The sequence below is a fragment of the Nyctereutes procyonoides genome, unplaced genomic scaffold, assembly GCF_905146905.1.
Source record: "Nyctereutes procyonoides isolate TBG_1078 unplaced genomic scaffold, NYPRO_anot_genome, whole genome shotgun sequence".
NCBI classification, from domain to species: Eukaryota; Metazoa; Chordata; class Mammalia; order Carnivora; family Canidae; genus Nyctereutes; species Nyctereutes procyonoides.
In genome coordinates, this window is record NW_026575047.1 from 21,382,040 (window position 1) to 21,408,606 (window position 26,567).

Here is a 26,567-nt window from a genome sequence, read left to right on the forward strand (position 1 = left end):
CAGAATCTGTTTCTGGAACAGCCTGTTCTGTCCCCTTCAAGAAAATCCAGCTCCAAGAACACTGAGCAAGTACCTCCTCTGACATGTCTGAGACTGTGTCTGAGACTCCCAGAAATGAAGAACCAGACAGTCCCTACTGCCTTCAAGGAGCAAGCGATTCCTTGATAAGGCCAGATAAGTAAGCCAATGATTTGGGTTCGGGATCACCGCAAGAAAGGCTGTGCTGGGTGGGTCAAGCCCAGAGTAGGTGGAGACAGTGAGGGGCACTCAGCTGGCCTGTGGGTGATGGAAGGCTCCTGCTCCAAATGCCTACTAAGCTGGATAAAAGGAATGTGTGGGATTTCTTTAGAGGAGGGGGCAGGGGGTGGGGATGCAGGTGGAAGTTTCAAGATGAGGAGATGTCTCTGCAAATGCACAGGGGCAGGGAACCATCAGCAGGTGGCTTTTTTTTTTTTGTTGTTTTTTGGACAGCTTATAAATTTATTCTGTGAGACCAATATTACTCTGATATAAAAGCCAGGCAAAGACACTACAGTAAAATGTACAAAAAAAACTATACAACAACATTCCTCATGAATACAAACATAAAAAATACTTAACACAATATTACCAGATTTTAATAAAAATTAGAAAATATACTAGGCATACTAGTTTGTATTAACATCCAAAAATTAATCAATATAATAAACCATATTGATAGAAGGGAGAAAATACCATCCCAATAGACAGAGTTTTGATAAAATCAAATATTCATTTGTGATAAAGCTCTCAATCAACTAAGAATAAAAAGTAACTTTTTGTTCTGACACATTATATCTATGAAAAACTTACAGCTAAATCATAATCACGACAATTTGAAGAAGAGATGACAGCCAGGGATGGAATGGAGAGAAACTTCTAGAACCTGGATCATGGCACGACATGTGTGCCAGATTCAGAACCTGGAATTTAGCATATCTATCCTGGGCAGCCATCCTGAGGCATTCTTACCATCAACACTATGGGTGGTACGTTTTAAAAAGCTAAAGTTAAAAAAAAATAAAAAATAAAAAGCTTAAGTCCCTTCTATTTGGGCAGCTGTTACAACATTCCACACGTTTTTCTCAGAAATACGAAAACCTTCTCTTCAAAATCTATTTTCAACTGTGATTCATCAGGTAAGAGAATATAATTAAAATTAAAAGTGAGCAGATGCTTCTAGATTTCATGAGAGAATGCCCTCCACAAAATATCCATCGGGGAACATAACTCTACAAAATATCCAAAAGAGAAAATTTCATTCCTCTCTCTCTACCAGGGAGAAGCTTCCTCTCAGCAGAGTGAGATTTACACGTGGCTCTTTGCAGTGAGAGAGCCATGGGGCCCGGCATGCAGTCACTCACCACAGGTTGACCAAGAAAGGGTGCTCCAGCCCCTGCATGATCTGCAGTTCCCGGAAGACGTTCCGAACCTCGTCCCTCTCGATGCATTTCTGCTTGTTCATGTACTTCATTGCGTACATTTTCTTTGTGTCTCGCTTCTGCACGATGCATACCTGAGCAACAGCCAAAGTGGAGAACATTCAGGCCAACAATTACAAATAATAATCATAATAATAACCATAATAATAATAAAGAAGTCAGCTCCTCCTTGCACATCTACCCCTGGGTTTAAGCCTCTGTTCTGAGAACTTGCTAGCGGAGCAGCTCTGGCTAGGCCACAACCTGTCTGCATCTGTAAAATGGAGGAGTGTGACCAGATGCACCTGTTTATCAAATATTTATGTGAAGCACCGGCTGTGTGCGAAGTGCTGGGGAAGGAGACAGAAGGAGCAGCCCTGCCCTCAAGGAGCGCACAGACCAGGAGGAAAACAAACTCACTGATGTCCGCAGTCCTGAGATCTGTGGTGACGGTGCCCACGGGGTCCCCTGGCCCTCCCCACCTCCGCACACACCTCTGTCCACCAGCCCTGCTCTCCTCTCTGCTCAAGGACTCTCGCTGCCCAGGCAACAGACCGGCGATGCCAGAGAGTCAAGGCCGGCAGGAGCAGCGCCTATACCCCAGCCCCCTTGCCTGTTCCTCAGGGTAAGTCCGGGAAGTGGCTCCCGAGGATCCCCAATCTCAGGGCTGGCAGAGCAGGGGTGGGAACGTGACGCAATGACAGCTCCTGGGTCCCGGGCACTTTCCTGCAGGCCAGTGCTGAGCAAATGCTCTGCCTGACAGTCCGCTCAAGGGCCTCTCGAATAAAGCCTCATCTTCCCTCGAGCATGAGGACGTGGTGGCCCTGAGTGCACTCATTACTGCTCCCAGCGTCCCACAAGACCCCAAGTGTCAGGACGGAGAGTCAAACCCAGACAGCGTGACTTTGGAGTGACCTTCTTGCCCGGGCAGCAGCGGTAGTTGGGAGGAGGGTATCACGGAGGGTTCCCTGGAGGAGTTAGTGCCAGAGCGCCAGCACAAGAATGGAACGATGGGAAAAGAAGAGACTTTCAGGGAAACGGAGGGGTACAGAGGAGCACCTGCGGCCTGAGGACACGCAGCAAGGAGTGTGGTGCAGGGGGAACCCCTAAGGAGGGCTGCATTAGCCAGTCCTCCCGAACACTGGATGAGGTACAGGCCTTACTCCCTGGGTCTCCCTGACACAGAACCACACACTGGGTGGCTTACAACAGACACCTGTTGTCTCTCAGTTCTAGAAGCTGGAGGTGCAAAGTCAAAGTGTCAGCAGCTCTCCCCTGAGGCTGTAGGGCAGGGTCCTTCCTTGCCTCTTCTGGCTTCTGGTGGCAGCCAGCACCCCTGGGCATCTCTGACATCCATGGGCTTCCATCCGGCCTTTGCCGTCTTGTGGCCTTCTCTCTTCTGTGTGTCTGCATCTGTGCCCAAATTTCATCTCCTTCTTAAGAACACCAGCATTGGATTCAGAGTCCATCCTAATGAATTATGTCTGCAAAGACCTATTCCAAATAAGCTCCATTTGGAGGTTCCAGGAGGACATGAATTTTGGGTGACACTATTCAGCCCAGTACAGCTAGCTATTATTATGATCCTCGCTTGTCAGATAAAGGGAGAGAGGCCCAGGAAGGTGTAGACCCTCCTCACGTCTCTGGACTCAAACCTATACCCTGCCTCCCCAGCAGGCACTTTCCATCAACAGGCTTCCTCCCTGAGGACAGTGCACTCGAGGCGGGAGCCAGGGATGAGACCACGGGCCTAGGCACCCGGCTCAGGAGCTCAGGTTTTCCCCGGCGTGCCACGTGGTTCCTCTGCTGGAAACCGGACTCCTTTTAGCTCCGACACACCATGAATGTGATGGAGGCAGATACAAAACAATGGGGAAAGGCTCCGGTTCTGCCTCCCGAGCCCCGGTCTCTGGCTCTGTCTGAACTGAGTCAGCCAGGCCCACCCTGGACCACTGGAGGCGGCAGGGCTGGGGGATGGGGGTGGGGATCTACAATGATTACATGAGACCGAGGAAGCAGAAGTGCCTGGTATATCAGGGGGTGATAAACATCCTGAATCTTAAGGTCTTAACTAGCACATTTCATGCACCCTCCAGAACGATGTTCTTGCAGGCAGTAAAATCACTGGGATGAGACTGAAGGCCCATGGAACTTCCTTTCCAGTGAACTTGAAAATTTAAAACACCTGGAGGCAAAGATGTGTTGTACAAAAGCAGCCAGGGGACCCTGGCCTCGTGGCATCCCAGCAGAGACTTCCAGAAGCCTGGACCCAAGTCCCTGAGACCCACACCTGCAGGCAGACACACGGTGGGGAGGGTTTCCCATCCCTCTTACTTCTCTTGTGACTTCTCAGAAGAGATGTTCAGCAGAGGCTGGGAGCCCTGAAGTCCAGCTGAGCGCATCAGCTACAGAAGCACAGGCTGTGACTAGTTCACATCCGTGCAAAGGCCCAGTTCTGTGGCCCGGTGGTTAAAGACCTCCATGACCCTCCTCGTTATAGCAGGCAAAGGTGCCAAGAGGTGGCTCTCACCTCCTGGGTGGGGGGAGTGTGGCACTCGATGCAGCTCAGAGACAGGGACGGGAGGGACTGCAAAAGGCTCTTCAAAGTGCAATTAGAATTCCAGCTTTCAAAGAGAGCTGGGGATTTGGATGGAGCTCAGCAGTGTGACTTAGCAGGGCAAAGCAGGGAAGGGCAGTTGGCACAGGATGTTGGGGGCAGCTTGAAAGTTTGGTTTCACAAGCAAATAAGGGGTGTGTGTGTTAAGGGATGGGGCCTTGGCAGCTCGACACTGATGAAATGAGTGTGGCTGCACCTTGACTCCATCCTGGGTAAACTGAGGGCTTGGATCTATTTTTTTAAGGCATCTTAGAGGTTCTCCATGTTTCTCAAGAACACAGAACTCAGGAGGCTGGACCTAGGGCCAGGAGAGCTGGGCTCTGCTCTTGGTCCTCCTGCTGACCAAGAGTGGGACCCACTCACCTATGTCTGGCCTCCCTTCCTCATTGGCCAAGCAAGGTTCATAGCAACAACTGAATCAACCTGACCGGGAGATGGAGGCTGAAACAGAGACGTAAGGTAAGTCTAATGCCCTGGGTAGAGGTGAATGTCTGCTGGGAGAGCAAAGACATGCAGAAAGTCTGGGCTCCAGAGACATTCTGACCAGGGCTTATAATCCAGGTCTTGGCTGTGTGACCATGGGTAAGTCATCCACCCTCTCTGAGCCTGTCTGCTCATCAGTAAAACTGGAGTGATATGTTCTTCCTGTTGTGTGGGCCTCAGAGGGGATGCCTCTGAAGGTGTGCTATGGTGCCGCACGGAGGCTAGTCTTCTTCACTTCCATAACATTATGCACATATAATGTTCCTGGGACAGAGGCCTTCCGCAAATGGCAGCTATTACTATGATAACCAGACCTTCATCATAATCATCGTAGAGGATTCACCTAAAGGAAGGGCAGGGGTGCTGTGGGGAGGGGTCTGAGCTGGTCCGGGCAATGTTTGCTGCTAGGGTGGTTGGCTGGTGCCCCTTACATTGCAGAACCATGGAAGTAGGGACACTTGGAAGCAACCCCCAGGTTTTCTCTCGGGCAGGTGGCTGAGGCACAGGGAACGGAATAAACAAAACCAGAGAGAAGGGGAAGGGTAGGCAGGCTTTGTTCCTGGTTGAGCAGCTGTTCTCTCAACAAGAGGTGTCCATTTCCTAACCCCCAGAGCCTGGGAACATGACCTTATCAGGATAAAGGACCTTTGTAGATATAATCAAGAATCTTTAGATGAGATGTCTCTGGATGACAGTGGGCTCAAAATCCAACCAGTGTCTTCATAATAAGAGAAAAGAAGTGAGAAGTCATAGAGGAGAGGGTGATGTGACCATGCAGGGAGAGCTAGGAGAGATGACACGTCTACAGACTGAGGAACACTGAGGATCGCTCGCAACCCCCCCAGGAGAGAGGCACACACATGGATCCTCCCTCAAGCCTTCAGAGCTGGGACATAAACTTCTGTTCTAAGCCACCCCCCCCTGTGATTCTTAGTTATGGCAATCCAAGGAGGCCAAACAGGCAGTCCATGTTCCTCATGGCCATCTACCTGTGGCTGAGCGGCTTGGCCAAGGGCCCCTGTGATCCTTACTCTCCCGCACTTGGGGGTGAGGATGGACCCTCCCAGGTCTAGTACAGTCAGCTCTCCATGGAACCCAGCCCAACGTGTGGGCCACCCAGGCACCCCGTAAACATGGGCTGGTGGGAGATGGACAGACATGCCTGGAATCCAACCCCAAGCCCTGGAGGAGGAGGAGGCATTGAGTGCGCTCAGCTCCCAACATCCATGCCTCCCAGGACCCCACATTCTAGCCCAATCCCATGGCCTGTGTTCTCTCCATCTGAGTCTCTGTGAGCAGAGCAATGTCTGCTGGTTAGAGTTTAATGCTTGACATTTCATACAGGAGCATTTCATGGTGAGAGCTTCCTAACTGGATGGTCCCACCTCTGCTATGGTCTCGGCAGGTGTCCCTTCGCCTAGTTCAGAAAAATGAGACTCAGAAAATGGGACCCTTCATTCAAGGTTTGTATCTTGGCATTCCAAGCCCTCCTTGCCTATGTTACCTCTGACACGCATGTGTCTGTGCACACACACCACACACACACACCACACACACGCATATGCACACATCAGAGAGCACACACACACGATGCACATATACAAACACACATGCACACACACACGAATACACCATACCACCTTCTACACTTCTTGCCTCCTTCCCCACCCCCTCACCCACTAACTCTGTGGCCATTCATTGCTTTCTTTAGGAAGCTTCCCTTTATTCTTTAAGTCGATATTTAGACCCTTGCCAATGGGCTCCCAGAGCCCTATTTTTATCAAGCTGCTTCACACACTGGATTATGAATCCTGTGCTGCTTCACATGCTGGATTATGAATTTTGCACTTCTTCATGCACTGGATTATAAATCCCTGTTTATTGTCTAATGGTCAGAACCCAAGTATCATGAAGGCAGGAGCCATACTGCCTGGTTCCCTATCAAACCCCAAATTTTCAGGGGCTCAGACACATGAATTTGTCACCTTAGCCCCGGATGCCTGGCAGGAGCATACTCTGTTCCCTCTGCTTAGAATACCCTCTTGCAGGCCTCCCCTGGCCTCACTCCCTGCAGGCATCACCACCTCCTGATCACAAGGCCTCCCTGACACTGATCCCCAGGCCTGAGGTAGAGTCCAGAAAGGACCTGGATTTCATTTACAACATGTCCACCATGCCCTGTGTGGCTGCAAGCAGGTCAGCATCCTTAGTGCCACCCTATTGACAGTATAAGAGGAGGGGCTTCGGTTCCTCCCAGCTCCAAATCCCATGGCAACATTGTGATGGAGGGAATCTGCTGAAACTTCAGGAGCTCCTGGCAGGTGCCAAGTAAGTACTCTCCTCCAGCAGATTGGCCGCCCAGGTCCTGGGAATCTCCAACTTCAAAAGAGAAGAGTCGGGTCCCCAGTGGTACCAAGCTCCTTCACAGCACAGCACAGATTTCCATGAGAAATGCCACAGTTAAAGAGGCAGAGTGTGAGCATTTTGGCCAAAGCCGCCCAAGCTGCCAAAAGGCAAACACCCAATTAACATTCATTATTCTAATTCAATTAGGAACTGATGTTATCATTATGAATCACAATTTACTGGGACAGATAAATAAATTATAGCTAGCGTGGATTTCAGGTGACTTGCGAGAAGGAAGGCACATGTCAAGCAGACATCTCCATGTAGGAGTTGAGAAGGGAGCCAATGCATTTTGTCTTTTTTTTTTTTTTTATGATAGGCACACAGTGAGAGAGAGAGAGGCAGAGACACAGGCAGAGGGAGAAGCAGGCTCCATGCACCGGGAGCCCGATGTGGGATTCGATCCCGGGTCTCCAGGATTGCGCCCTGGGCCAAAGGCAGGCGCCAAACCGCTGCGCCACCCAGGGATCCCTTTTTTTTAATTATTATTATTTATTTATGATAGAGCCAATGCATTTTGAAAGCCTCCACAGCCCCGGCGTCCGGGGGTCTCCAGCCCCACGTCACATTCAGAGTGCTGGAGATTTGGGTTCTGCAGCACAGCCAGAGGTCTTCGGAGGCCCCGGGATTTTTTGGTTTTTAAAAGCTTCCCCGGAAAGTCTGATGTGCAGGCTGATTGAGAATCCCTTTGCTGGGCTCCAGGAAAGTCCCTGTCCACTGCATCTTCAATGACCTTGACAGTCAGCACTCTAACCTCCACCTGATAGCTCAGGCAAGCCAGCCTCTGGGATTCAGGGGACCCCAGAATCAGAGGTCAGAGCCTAGCTGGGAACCCAGAGCTAGGCAGGAGCTAAGGCTGGCACTGGTCCTTCCATGAGCCCCCCTGGAACCTCCCCCCACCGCCGAATGGACTCAGCTCATCGCTCTGCTGCTCACCTGCCCCAGCTACCCGTGAACTTATTAGCAAAGGCTGTTGAGTGAATATACCATCACAGTGTGCATTAAAGCACACTGGTTATGCTTGCAGGAGTGAGATTCTGGGAAACAACCAATGTGGAGACAAGCAAGAAAAAAAAATCAGGATGAAATAGGTTCACTAAAAAGAGCGATCATGCTGGATGCCATTGTTCAAATATCCTCTGCGACAGGAAGACTGGCTTCAGCAGACAATGACTCTGAACTACATAATATGCATCCTCCCCCTCCTTCCTCTACAATGGGATGACAATTTTCTTCAAGGAGGCAGCGTGATCCATTAAATACTCACTTGCAGCCAGCGGATGCCACAGTTCTGGCCAATAAGATATTAGTCTGCTGGAAGCTTCTAGGAAGTCTTGCTTTCTGGATAACAGGGAATAGCTACAGATGGCCCCAATTTCTCCCCTTCACCATTTTTCTTGTCCTTTCTATCTGGAACACATATGTAATGTCTGGGGCTGCAGCAGCCCCTTGTAACCATGAGGCCAAAGGCGTTTCAGAGATGCTGAATCTGTTATCATGGAGTCACCTACTTTCAGATCTCTTGTTATGTGAGAAAAATAACCCCTCTTTATTGGTTTATGTCTATGGTTTAAACCACCATAAACAGACTTTCCATTTCTTGCTGCTGAAAACATTCTCATCTGATACACAAACTATGCAGTCACTTTTCAAAGCACCAAAGGCCCATGTGGCCTCTGACCAATGGTGGCCTCATTGGAGTAATCAAAAGTCAGCCTCAAAAAAAATACACATCTGGATGAATATTTTACTCAGGAAACAGTTATTAAGTGCCTGCCATGGGCCTGCTGCCACATTAGTTAAGAAGACATGGCACTGCCAAAACACGAACTTGAGTTAAATGGGATAAGCAGACAATATTCAAGAATAAAAGCCAGAGCTGTTCACCATTAGCCACGGGGCCCTCATGGCCTGGCCCTACTTCCCCTCCATGCACATCTGGCCTCTCTGCTCACTTCCCACTCTGGCCTCTCTGCTTTTCCTGCATTACCCATAACCTTCCCCACGTGTCCCAGTCTTGGGCCCTCACCTCCTCCAGGCTCTGCTCATGAGTCATCTTATCAGGTCAGCAATCCTGACCTCTCCAAGTGAGAGAGCAATCCCCTCCTCCATCCGCATTTCCTCTACCACCTGACGAGCTCCTGTCACTGAACATGCTTCTTGGTTTATCTGTTTATCCATTGTGGGTCTCCCCTCTGTAACGTAAACTCAATGATGATAGAGATTTCTTCCTCTTTTGTTCCCGGCTCCATCCTCAGGAACCAGAATGGTGCCTGGCATGTGGCAGGCATCTTATTGATAGGGTGTGGCTGGCTGAAGGAATGAATGGATAATTATTTAGAAAAAGGCAGTGCTACGGAGGGAAGTGAGCACATGAGTCTAAGGGACCCAGAAAAGGAATCCTAACCAGGTTATGGGATTAGGGAAAGACATTCTGGAAGAGACTATTTCTCAGTCATCAAGAGTTGATTTCATGAGAATAGAGGTGTAGGGCAGAGAGAGAAGGAAGTGCATCACCATAGCCCCCCTGGGAGTGTAAAGAAATGAACATGCATTGGTGCACATTAGCATGTGTTAGCAGCTTTCCCAACTTGCTCATCTGAAATGTGGATAGGAGTGCCCTTATCTTAATGGGTGGTCATGAAGGTTGCATGGTTAAGCGCGTTCCACATGATTTACTACTGCGATTATGATCATCCTTCATATGTGTTATGAAGGTAAGAACAGAGAACGTCGTAGGGATGTGTAGAAGTACCCCCAAGAAAGAAAGATTCCAGGAACAATTTCATAATTGTCACGACAGGTAATTCTATGTATCAGCTAGGCTGGGACACGGTGTCCGGATATGTGGTCAAACATTACTCTGGATGTGTCTTTGAAGGTGCTAGGGGAGGGTTTTCAAAGTGGATGTAGGTGAAAGAAAGGGCAGGGCTCCTGGGAGGCTCAATCGATGAAGGATCTGCTTTCACCTCAGGTCATGATCTCAGGGTCCTGGGATCGAGTCCCACATCAGGCTCCTTGCTCAGCGGGGAGTCTGCTTCTCCTTCTCCCCTCTGCCACTCCCCCTGCTTGCTTTCTCTCTCTCTCTCACACTCTCTCTCGCTGTCAAATAAATAAGTAATCTTTACTTATTAAGTGGATCTAGGTGTATAATTGTGACTGAATGAATAAAAGACAGAATAAACAAGCAATTCGAAAAACTGGGGTTTGGGGATGAAGGGAGTTCTTTCTGACAGCAAGAGTAGAGGAAAGCTTTGGAGGCAGTTCCAAAAGCTAATCCTGTGTTCTATAAAAAAGAATTAATGCCACTGTTTACATATACACTGATCCCTCCTATTCCCTGAGTCACAGGGGAGCCCAATGGGTCAGGAAATGCCAAAAAAGGTCAAGGGAACAAGTGCCACAGGACCAGCTGTGGTGCTTCTGAGGCCCCTGATGCTGGAAATGTGTCCTTTTGGGTGAAGCAAGTTAGAACCACTCCATAAGTGTGAGAAAGCCTGAGAATGCTCATCCCGAGGACAGAATGAGACATCACTATGGGAGGACACCCGGAAATGCAGGAGATCAGTGAGGTCTATCAGATTGGTCAGTAATGGGTCATTTGCTCTGGTTGATGCCTGAAAGTCGTTCACGAGTGAGCCTGCATTTTCTGTGATATTTAGCTCTTAATAAAGCAATCCCTAGGAGCCAGCAAATTCCTCCAAAGTATGCCTCAAGCCAAGCACAACCTAATTAATATGAAATGAATAAATATTTCATTAAAGAGAAATGGATTCTATCTTCTATAAAAGATGTCTGTGCAAACAATAAAGGCTTCTAGTAAAAGCATCATGTTTAAGGATTCTAAAACAATTCTTACGTAAGAGGAACAGCTCACAGGCACAGGAAGTTAGGCGACTTGCCCAGAGTCACCTGCTTGAGCCAGAATTCCAATTCAGCTCTGCCAGACTCTGGAGCTGCATCTCTCTAAGCCTGGGGCCATAAACTGAAAAACTTTTGCATTTCCCTAAAGACACCAACCACGTATTCCAAGCCCCCACTGCAGCAGACATGGTGCTAGCTGAGCATCTAACACACATCTGCTGTTACACTGCTAACTGTCCCTGCCACAGGACCTTTGCATCTGGTGTCCCTTTTGTCCATGATGCTCTTTTTTCCCCAGATCGTCACATAGTCTGTCTTCCTCTCAGCAATAGGATCTTAGCTTAAATATCTCCTTCTCAGACCTTCCCTAAGCCTTCTCCTCCAAGAAAATCAGTCTTATCCTCCCAGATTGCTGCTCTGTACATATTCTGCAGAGCAATTATCATCACTATGTCACTGTGTTTGTTTAATGTTTGTGTGTTAGTCTCTGTGGCATCAGGGACCTTGTCCAACTTGTTCATCACACCATCACAAGCACCGAGAATGATGCCGGGACAGAGCAGTTGCCATCAACATTTCCTGTTTGATTCCTGCCGTGTGTTCCACAATACTACCATCATCTTGGAGACCTAACACTTTAAAAGATAAAAGGAAAAAAAAAAACCCTAAAACACTAAATAAAAAAAAACAAAACACCAAGTCAAATGTTTCTAAACATTCAAACTTATAAACATATATAGAAAATCTAATCTCCATTTCTTTCCAGAACAGATTTATTACAGTCTGGTCACTCAATCGGTTAGTCTGCTATTAATCAAATATACTTTTTTTATGCCACAAATTTACATGCAGATGAAAGTCTGGAATGTGGAATGAGACAACTAATAACATGCTTGGGCATGGAAGTGATCATCGCTGCATAGTAAGGCTGTGTGGAGTCTGGGATGATCATTTGTGCAAGTCCAGCTCAGCCTTATCCAGAATCTTCCTTCGAGGGACATAAAGAGTTATTATCATATAACTCTGTGCCACTCTCTGCTATTTTGTGTGCAGACTGCCTCTGGCTAGTCCATGAATTTTAATTAACTCCTGTTTATTTTGCTTCAACCCTGCAGCTCTTTAAGCTGCAGGCGCAATGGCCAATCTAAGAAAGACACTTTGGAAGCAAGCTGCTCAGAAGGTTCTGCCAAAGGTTCCTCTCCCTTCCTTGAAAATAATTATGCCCTATTGACTACAAAGTTAACTCAGAGTGGAACACTTCACCCTGCACTCTCTGCCGGCACAGAAGAAAGCTTGGACTTGCCCCACCACTGAATGGTCAAGGGGTGCATGCGGAGGGCCGAGAGGAAGGCTGCAGGAAGACCCAGGGACCGAGATAGCTGGAGGGCCAATTGTGAGACATGAATCTGTGGCAGGGGAGACAGATGTGCACTTCAGGACCCCAACCCAGAGACAGATAAATAGCCAGCCAGCTTCATTGGCTGACTAGTTAACTGCCAAATTCCTCATTCACTCATATATGCATACATATGTATCATATACAGAAACATAGCATATATGTATAGCTTTATACACACACATGAATAGGTAAATACACACTGCTTGGTGGGTGTGTATATATGCATGTGCACATGTGTATGTATGTGTGTATGCTGCTTGATGGGTATACATATATATGTATATACATAAACGTGTGTATCTATATACCATATATATTGCTGTATATCATATGTTTTAATACTATACATTATACATAATTATACCAATTATAGCATAAAGTATATTAAAGTATATTATTAGTATATCATATGGCATAATACATATACTAATATTATATATTATATAAGGTATATACTATATATATAAAAGCAGTATATAGATACTGCTTATAGGGCATATATCTATATATGTGTACATATACATATACTTTATGTGTGTGTATATATATGCATATGTATCTATACATACATGCACACATATGTACATATACTGCTTACTGGGCGTGTGTGTTTATATGCATGTACATGTGTGTGCATATATATATTGGTATATAGTATATATACACACATACACTGCTTAGTGTCTCTGTGTATCTCTATGTGCCTGCTTAGTTCATTGCATAGTATGTATGTGCTTTTTGTATATATGTGTACATATATATATATCTGTGAATATACTGTGTAGTAGGTATCTGTATGTATACTGTTTAGGGATACAACAGTGAACAATGAGGAAATACTGCTGTCCTCACAAAGCCTATATTCTGGTACATGAGACCAATAACCAAGAGAACTCATGAATAAACACATAATGGAATTCCGGGTGGCAACAGGTGCTCTGAAGCAAGGGGACTACAACAGGTAGGGGATATGAAGCACTTGGGGGTGGGTGGTCAAGTGGGATGGGTGTTCAGGGAAGACCCTGAGGGAGGGTCTTAAGCAGAGGAAGGGGGGAGGGTATATTTCAGAAGAGGGAAGGGGAGGGGACACTTAAGCAGATGGTGAGGAGGGACACTTAAGCAGAGATCTGTATGGAATGAGTGAGGCTTGCAGAGACCAGGAGAGAGCAATCAAACCTGAGGGGGCAGTAAGCATACAGACTCTGAATCGGAGTTAAGCTCAGCATGTTAGAAGATGAGAAGGATTGAGTGGAATGAGCAGGAAGAGGGAAGAGTGGAGAAGGGCATCAAAAAAAAAACCCATGAGCCAGATTGTGGGGACCTGCAGGCTGGCATGGAGAGACCGGTGTTCGTTCTGAGTGGTAGGGCAGCTGCTGGGCATCTGAGGCAGCAACCACACGATCAGATTTATGCTTTATCACACAACCAGCTTCCACATGGACAGGCTCTCTCTTTCTCGTCCATTCTCTAGGTGACATTTACTGGGTCTTTACCATGTGCTGAGCACTGAGCCTGGCACTGATGGGATGGGTAGTGAGTATGAAATGTCCTAACCTCGCAGGAGTATGAGTCTGATGGTGAAGGCAGACCACCCCTCAGCCAGATGTGCTGTGAGGGGTCCAGGTAAAGCTAAGAGAACCAGGTCTTCTTCCCTCCAGGTTCCTCCAGGTGACTACCCCAACCTTCCCAGAACCCACCAGGTCATGCCGGAAAATCCCAGCCACACTGGTTTCAAGAAGACATAAATGGCATTTGAAAATGCCAGCCAGATGCCAGGTATGGCTCTGGGAGCTGCACGGTCTCTGACCCTTTATTTTCACACTAAACCTTTAAGAACACTATAGACCTTCTTTTCAAAAGAGCCGAGGTTTGCAGAAGCTTTGTGGTGGGTTTAAGTGCACATGGCCAGAAGTACCAAGGCCAGAATCTGAGCCCAGACCTCTCCATCTCAGGAGCCCATGCTCTTTCTTCTATGCTCTGCTGCTTCCAAAATCAAACATTCAGTGTTGTTGGATGCTGATGGGGATTCTCCTCCTGGTCCCTATATTATGGTTTCCTGCTGATATGCATGGGATGAAAGCTGGTTTCAATCTAACTTCTGTATTTGGGAGGGACTTGTGGAAACAAGACAGGCTGTGTGTGACAGTGGTATCCTCTCTGGGCCTCTGATTCATCTTATGTGTTAAGAGGGAGATCATAACATCCAGCACACTGGGCTGTTCGGACAGGATGATAAAAAGGGTCTGGTTCCCAGGACAATGACTGTGAGTTTCTGACTGGTCAGGACTCTGTAGGCTGCAAATGTTGGGAACCCAACAGGATCTCACGTAAGCAAAACAGGATGTCAGTTTCCATAGCTGGTCAAGACAGTGGAGAGCCCAGAAGACTGGAAGGACACAGTGATGGTGGTACTGGTGGTACCTGCCTGTGTCCCCTCTCATTCACCTTCACACACTGCAGGCAGCTCATTATGACTTTGTGACTCTTCTGGGGGTCTTTTTCCACCCTAAACAGGACAAGCCAAAAGTACAGGAGGTAATGTAGCTTGGAGCAGCCCTCCACCAGTGAAGAAGGGGGAACTGTGTATAAAAGCATCAGCTTCTCTAAGCTCAGAGGCCCCCAGGCACACTCACTCTGCACTGTCTCCCAGAGGTCCCACAGGGAGGTGAGTCCAGGCACCACAGTTGGGAGGGGCTCCATCACTGGCTGCCTTCCTTTCTATGCTCACTCCCCTTCTCTGGCAAGGGTTTTCTGGGTTCACCTCCTCATAAGCTGCTTGCACTTCTTTTTTTTAAGATTTTATTTATTTATTCATGAGAGACACACAGAGAGAAAGAAGCAGAGAAACAGGCAGAGGGAGAAGCAGGCTCCATGCAGGAGCCCAATGTGGGACTCGATCCCGGGACTCCAGGATCATGCCCTGGGCCAAAGGCAGGCACCAAACCACTGAGCCACCCAGGGATCCCAGATGCTTGCACTTCTATATGAGTTCCTGAAAGAACTCAAGCTCAGCCAGTAACCAGCAGGGCCATCTAGGGTGAGGCAAGCAAAGAGTCTAAAATACAAAGTACAGGAAGCAAGCACAGCTCAGTACTTTGTACTTGGAGGACTCTCGGAGTGTTAATTCCTTGAATTTTGCTCTCAGGAACTATAGTTGCTCCCTGTAGTCTAGACCCTGTATTCTCCACCCACCTCTTACATCTGTTTGTTTCTTTACTGAGACAGGGTGGGCATAGACCTTTGCCTGGAGTGCCTGGATGGTGCAGTTGGTTGGTCTGACTCTTAGTTTCGGCTCAGGTTATGATGTCAAGGTCCTGGGATTGAGCCCTGTGTTGGGCTCTATGCTCATCACAGAGCTTGCTGGAGATTCTCTCCCTCTCTGTCTCCCTCTGCCCTTCCCTCTGCTCCCTCTCTCTCTCTCCCCAAAATAAATAAAATCTTAAAAACAAAACAAAACAAACAGATCATAATCTTTACCAGTTGCTTTGGAAAATGTCCACCAACATGCAGACCTGTTTTTTACATCATGTCTTTCATGAAGGGAAAAGTCTTTCACCGCTGCTTCCGTGGGAAGATTCCGAATGGCTGGGCTTCGGTCATAATGCCACTCTCAAGAGCAAGCACCAGTCTAGCTGAATTTGGTCCATGTGGCTGGCTCAGAGAGTGAGCGGAGGGGTCCTGGGTGCATGTGGAGTGGGAGGCTGTTCTCTAAAAAAAGGGATGTTATGATGATAACAGACAACTGCAAAGCATGCTGGAAAGTAAAAACTGCAGCCCTTACGTTCCCTCTGGTTCTCTATTCTCTTTCCATTTCACAGATGAGAAGACGAAGTTTCAGAGTGTTTAATTTACTTTCCTAAGAATCCCAAGGACCACAGATCAGAGTCAGCCTGACTCCCAGACCTAAAGTGTTTCCACTGAATAGACGGAAACTAATCTGTTGGCGTATAACTGCCAGAAAATTCACTCATAGAAGAAAGGGTTATTAAAAAAAATATATCAGTAAATTCTTGCTAAAAATCAATGGATCGCCCACAGCTGTGACTGTATTGGGGAAGCACAAGTTCTCCCAGCATGAAAGTAAAATGAGATTTCTGTGCATTCACATGTGCTCTTTCCTGATAATCAAGGCTACTGACATGGTTTAACAATGAAATGTCTTGCTTAAAAACTCTTGCTAAATGCCAGATATTGAACCTGCCAAAGGCAGGAAGCAAAGCCAAAATATCCATTCAATATCAGGAGGGTGGTTTTCACCATCCTGTGCTGGTCCACCTCCACCTTGAAGTTAATAATAGTCACACAGACTTCATCTGCATTTACCATGAAAGGCAGTAATTATTTGTTATTTTGACCAGAACAAAGCTAGGTTCTATTGCCTGAAAGTATACCAACCTCATCCTGAATACTGGATGTTTGTGTATATTCTACATGAGTCTGGATGTCATCGAGAAACTGCTACAACCCAAGAATGACTTAAAAGTTGAGTCTCTAGAAAGTCTGCATTTTTAAAAAGATCTAGGATCACAATAGTTTTAACACATTTATACCCTGGACTGCCTGTTCTGAGAGCCAAGCCAGTAGGCAAACAGCAGCATAGGTGTAGCAGAAAATGTAGACAAAACTTTCAAGGGGGCACCTGGGTGGTCCAGTCAGGTAAGTGTCTGCCTTAGGCTCAGCATGATCTCAGGGTCCTGGGATCGAGTCCCTTGTTGAGCTCCTCAGCAGGCAGTCTGCTTCTCCTTCTCCCTCTACCTATCCCCCACCCCCGCTTGTGCTATCAAATAAATAAATAAAAATATTAAAAAAAAAACTTCCAAGGAAGATGATAGGATATAACCAATTCAGAAGTCATGATATATACAGATTTGGTAGGGTGCCACAAAAGAGTGCAGAGGATTCTGGACCAAATTATCAGTGATGTGAAGGATAAAATGATATGCTTCTATGTGATGCCAATTGTGCTGTGGATTGAAAGAGATGCTTCCATTTTCCTTAAGCTATTAAATGTTTAGCATTAGGATGATAAAAAACAAAGTTTCATTAGGATTTTTAAATGTGTATTGTTGCTATGGAAGTTCAGCCACTATCCATGAGATTATAGGCAAAACTCCTAAATTCTCTCAGCCACAACTCCTCTTCAGAGAAATCCAGAGAAAGGGACCCTCAAATGTGGCACATGAGCTCTGTCCAAACGTCTCGCTGACCCCTAAAGATCCTTATATGGGGGCAGGCTGTAAACAGTCTAGTGAAGAAAAAAAAATGAGTGGACTGAGATTTGTGTGGCTTCCCAAGACGCAAGAGTTTCATTGTAAGTCTAACCAAGTTAACTGCTTGTTAAAAACCTATTTTCTAAGAAACACAATAGAATTCAAAGTCTCTACAACATAGCATTCACAATGTCCAGGATGCAACCTCAAATGACTCAACACATAAATAACCAGGAAAATGTGACCTTGAAGATTAACTCTAAGGAGACTGTAAATTAAATTAAGGATTTATATTCTAATCCCTAGAGCAATAATTTTAAAACATAAGAAAGTAAAGCTCTAAGATCAATAAATAAATAGGGATTCTAAACATTCAATTAATCCAAAGTAATATAGGAAAAGAGAAGCAGAAAACAAAGAAAGTCATGGCAGACCAAAATAAATCATAACAATAATTACATTTACTATCAATGAACCAAACACTCCAACTAAATAAAAGATTTCAAGATTTTTAAAAAGACCTAACTACATACTAGTGAAATGTAAAAACCACAGACAGGATTAAAGTAAATGCATGGAAAAAAGTATGTCATGAAAACACTATCAATATGATAGAATGGCTATTTTAATCTCAGAGAAAAAAAGCTTCAAAGTGAATATTAGGTATTACTATCAGGGATAGAGAAGAACATTTCACAATGATAACAGGGTCAATTCATCATAAGGACATAACAATCATACATGTGTATGTGTCTAAGAAAACATTCGAAGTATAAGAAGCAAAATCGACAAAACTAAAGGAAGGAGAGATATCCTCACAATGAAACTTGGAGATTTTACACAACTGTCTCAGAAATGGATAAAATAACTGGATTTTAAAAATCAGTAAAAATATAGAAGATCTGAATAACATTAGTCATCCTGATATTTATTTAATATAAACCCAATGACTTTAAAAATACATGTTTCCTTCAAGTAGGCAAGGTATGTTCTAATATAAGCCACAAACTAGGCATAAAGTAAGTCTCAATAAATGTAAATGGATTAAAATTATACATAGTATGTTCTTGGACCACAATTGAATAAATTACAATAAAAACAATAAGAAAAGAAAAAAACCCAAATGTTTGGAAATTAAAGAATGCATGCCTAAATAATTCATGCGTCAAAAAAGAAATCACAAGAGAAATTAGAAAATATTATAAACTAAATACTAGTGAAAATATAGTATTTCAGGATGCCTAGGTGGCTCAGTGGTTGAGTGTCTGCCTTTGGCCTCAGATTGTGATACCAGGGTCCTAGGATCGAGTCCCACATTGGGCTCCCCACAGAGAGCCTGCTTCTCCCTCTGCCTATGTCTCTGGCTCTTTCTCTGTGTCTCTCATGAATAAATAAAATTTTAAAAAGAAAAATTATAGTATTTCAAATTTTGTGTGATATAGCTAAAGCGGTACTTAGAGGGAAATTTATAGCTAAAGAATTGTATTTTTTAAAATGTAACCTATGGCTCCATCTTGACAATCTAAGAATATATTAACTGATCAGGGGAATAAGAGAAAGATACAAATTACTAATATCAGAAATGAAAGAGGAGTTATAATTATAGATGGTATAGAAATTTAAAGAATATATTAGAATATAACAAATTACTTTATGCCAACAAATTTCCTAACCTAAAGAAAGTTGCTAAATTCCTTGAACATATCAGCTTAACAAAATTCACATAAGAAAAAAAATCTCAGAAAATCTGAATAGCCTTATATCTATTAAAGAAGTTGAATTTATTGTCAAGAGCTTCTCTACAAAGAAAACCCCATATCCAGTGACTTCATTCATAAATCCTATTCAGCATTTAAAGAAGTAACATCAATTTTACACAAACTCTTTCAGAAAATAGAGGAAAATGTCCCAACTCAATTTGTGAAACTACTATAATCCTAAAGAGAAATTGACAAAGATACTACAAAAAACTGAAATTACAGAATAATATTCCTTTTGAACATTTGAGTATAAATGTAAAAATCTTCAGTAAGATATAAGCAAACTAAATTCAATAACATGTAAAAGGATAAAACCCAAGTGGGATTTATTTGAGGATTGTCAGGTTGGTTTAAAATCTAAAAATCAATCAATGCAATTCATCATAGTAACAAAATAAGGAGAAGACAACATGATCATTTCATTAGATGCAAAAAAAGCACCTGACTGAATTCAGCAACCAGATATGATAAACACCTCCAGCAAACCAGCAGTAGAAAGGAAGCTGCTCAATCTGATAAAAGGTATCTCTGAAAAACCTAGAGTCCTAAGAATGAAATACTGAATGCTTCTTACCCACTAATATTAATAACAAGGCAAGGATGCTCACATTCATGACTTACCCTCATCAAAGTATTGAAGCTTACAGCCACTACAATAAGGCAAGGATAAAAAAAATGAACATGGGGGTGGGGGAAAATAGATAAAACTACTTCTATTAGCAGAAGTCATCATTGTTGACACTGAAAATCTCCAGGAGACTACAAAACAACTATCACAACTAAGAATTTAGTTACCAAAATTTCAGGGTAGAAGATTAAGATATAAAAATTAATTGTATTTTTATATGTTGCAGCAAACTAATAAAAATTAAATTAAAAACAATTCCATTAAAATAGTGTCCAAAAAATCCTCATGACATATTCAAGGAAAATTTTAATACAAAAAAAATGGCACAGCACCTACCCACAAAATTACAAAATATTGCTAAAGGAAAATAAAGATTATCTAATAATAAATAGAGGTAAGTAGAAATAAAGACATATACCATGTTCATGGGTTAGAAACCTTGATAGTTAAAATATCAATTATTGTCCAGCACAGCAAATTGTTACTAGATTTAGCATAATCCCAATTATAATCCCACCAGTAGTTTGGAGAAGTTTATAATTTCAAAATATTTATGAAAACTGAAATACCTAGAATATTCAAAATAATCTGGAAAAAGAATAAATTTGGAGAATTTATACTATCTTGTTTCAAGACTGACTATATACCTATAGTAATTAAGACTTGCATAAAGATCAACAAGTGAGACGCCTGGGTGGCTCAGGGATTGAGCGCCTGCCTTGGGCCCAGGGCGTGACCCTGAAACTCAGGATCGAGTCCCACATTGGGCTCCCTGCGTGGAGCCTGCTTCTCTTTCTGCCTGTGTCTCTGCCTCTCTCTATCTCTCTCTCTCTCTCTCTCTCTCTGTCTCTCAAGAATAAATAAATAAAATCTTAAAAAAAAAAAAAAGATCAACAAGTAGGTCAAATGAACAAAATAAAGAGCCCAAAAGTAGGCCTCCCACTTATGCAAAGTATCTGATTTTATAAGAAGTCACCAAAGTAATCCAGTGAACAAAGGAAAGTCTTTTCATGAAATGTACATCCATATACAAAAAAAAATGAATCTCAACACTTACCTCACACACACAGAAAAATTTAATTCAAAGTGAATCATAAACTAACTCTATAAGCTAAAGCTATAAAGCTTTCAGAAAGTAAACATAGTAAAATGTCTTCATGACTTGAATATGTTTCCTTGAGCTAAGTTTTCTCATAGAAGTCACATAAAGCAATAACCTTATAAGCTAAAGCATTTAATAAATTAGACTTCATCAAAGTTTAAAACTCCCTGACTCAAAACACGCCACTAGTAAAAGTAATAGGCAAACCATATTCCAGTAAATAGTCTCATATCTAACAAAGGACTGTTATATATATATATATATATATATATATATATATATATATATATCCTACATATATGAAATGTTTTATATATATATATCTGGACTGTTTTATATATATATATATATATATATATATATATATATATATATATCCTACATATATGAAATGTTTTTCACTTCCTTTGGATATTTATCCAGAAGTGGGATTGCTAAATCATATAGTAGTTCTATTTTTAATTTTTTAGGAACCACCATACTGCTTTCCATAGTGGTTGAACCAATTTACTTTCCCACCAACAGTGCACAAGTATTCTCTTTTCTCCACATCTTCACCAACACTTGTTATTTCTTGTGGTCATGATAATCACTCTAACATGAGTGAGTAATATCTCATTGTGCTTTTAACTTGCAATTTTCTGATGATTAGCTGAGCATCTTTTCATGAATTTGCTGTCCACCTGGATGTCTTATTCAGAAAATTGACTATTTAGTTCCTTTGTCCATTTAATAGGATTTTGTTGTTGTTACTGAGTTATAGGAGTTCCTTATGTACTTTGGATATTAACCCCTTAGGTGATATAAGATTTGCAAATATATTCTCCCATTTTCTAGGTTACCTTTTCATTTGGTTGTTTCTTTTGCTGTGCAGAAGTTTTTCAGTTTGATTTAGTTATGCTTCTTGATTTTTGCTTTTGTTTTTGGTGTCATATCCAAAAAATCATTTCCAAAATCCATGTCAAGGAGATTTTTCCCCGTTTTCCTCTAATAGTTTTACAGTATCAAGTCTTATGTAGAAGTCTTTAATCCATTTCAAGTTAATTTTTATGAGTATTGTAAGATAGAGGCCCAACCAAATTTTTCTGCATGTGATTATCCAATTTTCCCAACACCATTTGTTGAAGAAACTATCCTTTCTCCATTAAACGTTCTTGGCTCCTTTGTCAATTATTAGTGTCAAAAAGGTATCTGCATTCCCATTTTTTTTGTTGTTTTTTTTTTACATATTTAAATTTGATTTGCCAACATATACTATAACACCCAGTGCTCATCCCATCAAGTGCCCTCCTCAGTGCCCGTCACCCAGTTTCCCCATCCTGACACCCACCTACCCTTTCCACAACCCTTTGTTTGTTTCCCAAAGTTACGAATCTCTCATGGTTTATTTACATTCCCATTTTGATTGCAGCATTATTTACAATAGCCATAATATGGAAACAACTACATGTCCATTAATGATGAATGGATAAAGAAGACGTGTGTGTGTGTGTGTGTGTGTGTGTGTGTGTGTGTAATGGAGTATCACTCAGCCATGAGAAAGAAGGAAATCCTGCCACTGTGACAATATGGATGGATCTTGAGGGCATTATGTTTAGTGAGATAAGCCAGACAGAGGAAGACAAATACTGCATCATATAACTTATCTGTGGAATCTTTTTTTCTTTATTTAAATTCAATTAGCCAACATATAGTGTATCATTAGTTTCAGATGTAGTTTTCAATATTCGTCAGTTGCATATAACACCCAGTACTCATCACATCACGTGCCCTCCTTCATGTCCATCATCCAGTTACCCCATCCCCCTGCCCACCTCCCCTCCAGCAATCCTCAGTGTGTTTCCTAGAGTTAAGAGTCTCTCGTGGTTTGTCTCTCTCCCTGATAATTGAATGGGAAGTTACTGTGGAATCTAAAATAGCTGAACTGATAGAAACAGAGAGTAAAATGGTGGTTACTGGGTACTGGGGGGTAAGGAAATTGAGGAGATGTTTAAGGGTACAAACTTGCAACTAGAAGATGAGTATGTTCTGGAGGTCTAATGTACAGCATAATGATTACACTCAATATCAAACATATTGCAAAGTTGCAAAGAGACTAGATCTTAAAAGTTCTCACTAGAGCAAAGAAATGATAATTATGTGATATGACAGACATGTTAGCTAACACTAGGTGGTAATCATATTGCAATATATAAAGGAATCAAATCAACTGGTACACCTGAGACATACACAATGCTGTTATGTCACTTATATCTCAGTAATTTTTCTAAAAAAACACATGCAATAAAGATGTTTGGAAAAGTTGGTGGGGGAAGACAATTAGCTTTCTTTTTTAATGGCAAATGTTTTGAACAGAAACACAAAAGAAGGATACATGACTGGCCATTAGCACATGAAACAAACATTGATCATTATTAGTCATTAAGAAATGCTCATTCAAGCAACACTGAGATCCTACGGAACGCCCATGTGACAAGCAAAAGTGAAAATCTGTTGGCAAGGATGTAAAACAAGTGGAACTTTTAGGAGGGAGTATAAAATGGCACAACCTCTCAGAAAATCTTTTGGCTGCTTTGCACCAAACTAAGGATTGCTGTGATCCAGCAATTCCAATCTTAAGTATTTATCCAAGAGGAATGAGGTCATACGCCTACAAAAAAAAAAAAAAAAAAAAGACAAATTTTTGCAGCAACTTCATGGAAAAAAAAAAAAAAAAACAGGAAAAACTAGGAATAGTCCTGGAGTCTACCATGATGAAATGGATTAAAAAGCCGATATATTAATAGAATGGAATACTATTCTTCAATAAAAAGGAAAAAGATGTGCCACTCCACAGCAGCGTAGATGAACCTCAAGAGCTGCAAAAGCATTATGCAAAGTATAAAACATTTGGAAGCCTTACACGGAAGAGCGCTAATGTAGAATTCTATTTGCATTAAGTTCTAGAACAGGCAGGCCTCCTCTATGGAGTAGGAATAGTTGGGGTGATCATGAGTTTTGACTAGAAAGGGTTCAACAGGGGAATTTTGGAATGCAGTAATCTATATCACAGGAGAGATGCAAATTCATGCATATATTCATTTCTCAAAATTCAGCAAATGCAAACTTCAGATATGTGTGTTTCATTGTATGTAAGCTTTACATCAAGAAAAATGAGACGAACCTCTGCTGAAATACCTAGGGAGACAGGTACAGATATTTGCAATTTACTATGAAATGCATAAAAAATAAGAAGGATTAACAAATGGATGGAAGGATAGGAATTTCATAAAATAAGTTTAGTAGAATGTTAATGGTAGAGTGTACATGGTGGATATGGGTGCTTACTAGAAAATTCTTTCAACTTTGCTATATTTTTGCAAATTTTCATACTAAAGCGTTAGAAAATATTAGATGCACATCCAGTCTCCCCTGCCCTTTATAGAGACGGCACTTTTTGAAATCTGAATGCAGACTCCAAACCCATCCCTATACACCCACACATGCAGAAGGGCCAGCAGGAATCTCAGGGCCTCCCTCAGCAAGTCGGGAGTTCTGGGGATCCTGGCAGCTTGGTCCCAGACACACCAACCTTACCCTTAGGAAGCCCTGGGAAGAAAGGAAAAAAGGGACCCAGAGGCTGGTCCTCCAAGGTGGAGGCAGGGAACGCTGAGGGACACTGTGGCTGTCAAAGCAGAGACAACAGAAGGCCAAGAACAGGGACCTGGAAACGGGCTAGGGAGGAGTCGAGGGATACATGGGAACTGGACTGTGACCCGTGTGTCAGTCTGAAGGACCATGTTTCTCCCCCCCCCCCCATTCCTTGGTGCAAACCTCAGTGACACTCTACCCTACAGCCCAGGCCTGGGGAACTGGTCATCCTCCCTCCTCCAGGACTATCCCAAAGTGTGAGCTAGGGAAAGGGGTCCCAGAAGTGGGGTGAACCCCAGAATAAAAGCTGGAGTGAAGAGTTTCACCACGATTTCCAAAGTGGTACTGGACACATCAAAATATATTCCTTTTTTTTAAAGGTTTTATTTATTCATTCATGAGAAACACACAGAGAGAGGCAGAGACATAGGCAGAGGGAGAAGCAGGCTCTCTGTGGGGAGCCCAATGTGGGACTCAATCCCAGGACCCTGGGACCACCACCTGAGCCAAAGGCAGATACTCAATCACTGAACCACCCAGGTGTTCCTAAATACTATTTCTTAGCATAACATCCTCCAGTTCCATCTACGTGGATGTAAATGGTAAGATTTCATCCTTTTTGATGGCTGAGTGACATTCCAGTGCGTGCGTGCGTGCGTGCGTGCGTGCGTATACCACAGCTTCTTTATCCACTCATCTGTCAATGGATATCTGGGCTCTTTCCATAGTTTGGCTATTGTGGACATTGCTGTTATAAACACTGGAATGTAGGTGTCCCTTCAGATCACACCGTTTGCGTGCTTTGGGTAAATACCTAGTAGTGCAGTTGCTGGGTCATAGGGTAGCTCTGTGTTAACTAACTGAATTTAAATAAAATAAATTTATAAAAAAATTAATAAAGTACTAGTCCTGAATAATAATTAGCTGAGTCAGAATTGGTTCAAGGTGCCCAGAGCAAAATAAATGTACCTGAAACAGTTTCCTAGGGCTTTATTTTTGCTCTGGCCTCTTGCTAGTAAGTGCTTCCCAAATCCTCCTTCTTCCCACCTTGCACAATGTGGTAATCAGGATTCTCCAGGGAGATGGAACCAGTGAATAAGAGAGAGGAAGAGAGGAAAAGACAGATCTATTTTAAGGAACTGGTTCCACTGCCCTGTAGAAAAAGCATTTGACAAAATACAGTACCCTTTCTTGACTAAAACTCTCTGCCATGTAGGGATAGAGGGAATTACCTCGATATCATAAAGGCCATACATGAAAGACTGACAGTGAGTATCATTCACAATGGGAAAAAACTGAGAGTTTTCTCCTAAGGTTAGGAACATGACATGGATGTCCACTCTCACCACTGTTGTTCAACATAGTACTAGAAGTCCTAGTCTCAGCAATCAGACAACAACAACAAAAATTTATTAGCCACTCAAATTGGCAAAGAAGTCAAACTCTCACTCTTCACAGATGACATGACACTTTACGCGGAAAACCCAAAAGACTCCACCTGAAAATTGTGAGAACTCATAGAGGAATTCAGGAACATGGCAGGATACCAGGATACAAAAATCAATGTACATAAATCAGTTGTATTTCTATACACTAACAATGAGACATAAGAAAGAAAAATTAAGGAATTGATACCATGTAAAATTGCACCAAAAACCATAAGATGCCCAGGAGTACACCTAACCAAAGAGGGAAAGGATCTATGCTATAAAAACTACAGAACACTTATGAAAGAAATTGAGGAAGATGCAAAAAGATGGAAGAACATTCCATGCTCATGGATTAGAAGAATAAATATTGTTAAAATGTCTATGCTACCCAAAGCAATCTACACATTCAATGCAATCCCTATCAAAATACTATCAATCTTTTTCACAGAACTGGAACAAATAATCCTATAATTTGTATGGAATCAGAAAAGATCCCAAATAGCCAGAGGAATGTTGAAAAAGAAAACCAAGCTGGTGGCATCACAATGCCGAGCTTCAAGCTGTATTACAAAGCTGTAGTCACCAAGACAGTATGGTAC

The 26,567-nt window shown here is 43.1% G+C and overlaps 1 protein-coding gene across 2 annotated transcripts in view; it reads right to left on the bottom strand.

Moving 5' to 3' along the window:
* The window catches only part of STK32B (serine/threonine kinase 32B), a 390,888-nt gene that overhangs the window by 258,768 nt on the left and 105,553 nt on the right, over positions 1–26,567 (bottom strand). For both annotated transcript variants that reach the window (XM_055326005.1, XM_055326004.1), the window contains exon 3: positions 1,383–1,534. In XM_055326005.1, coding sequence (XP_055181980.1) covers positions 1,383–1,534 — 152 coding nt within the window. The remainder of the gene's footprint in view (positions 1–1,382; positions 1,535–26,567) is intronic.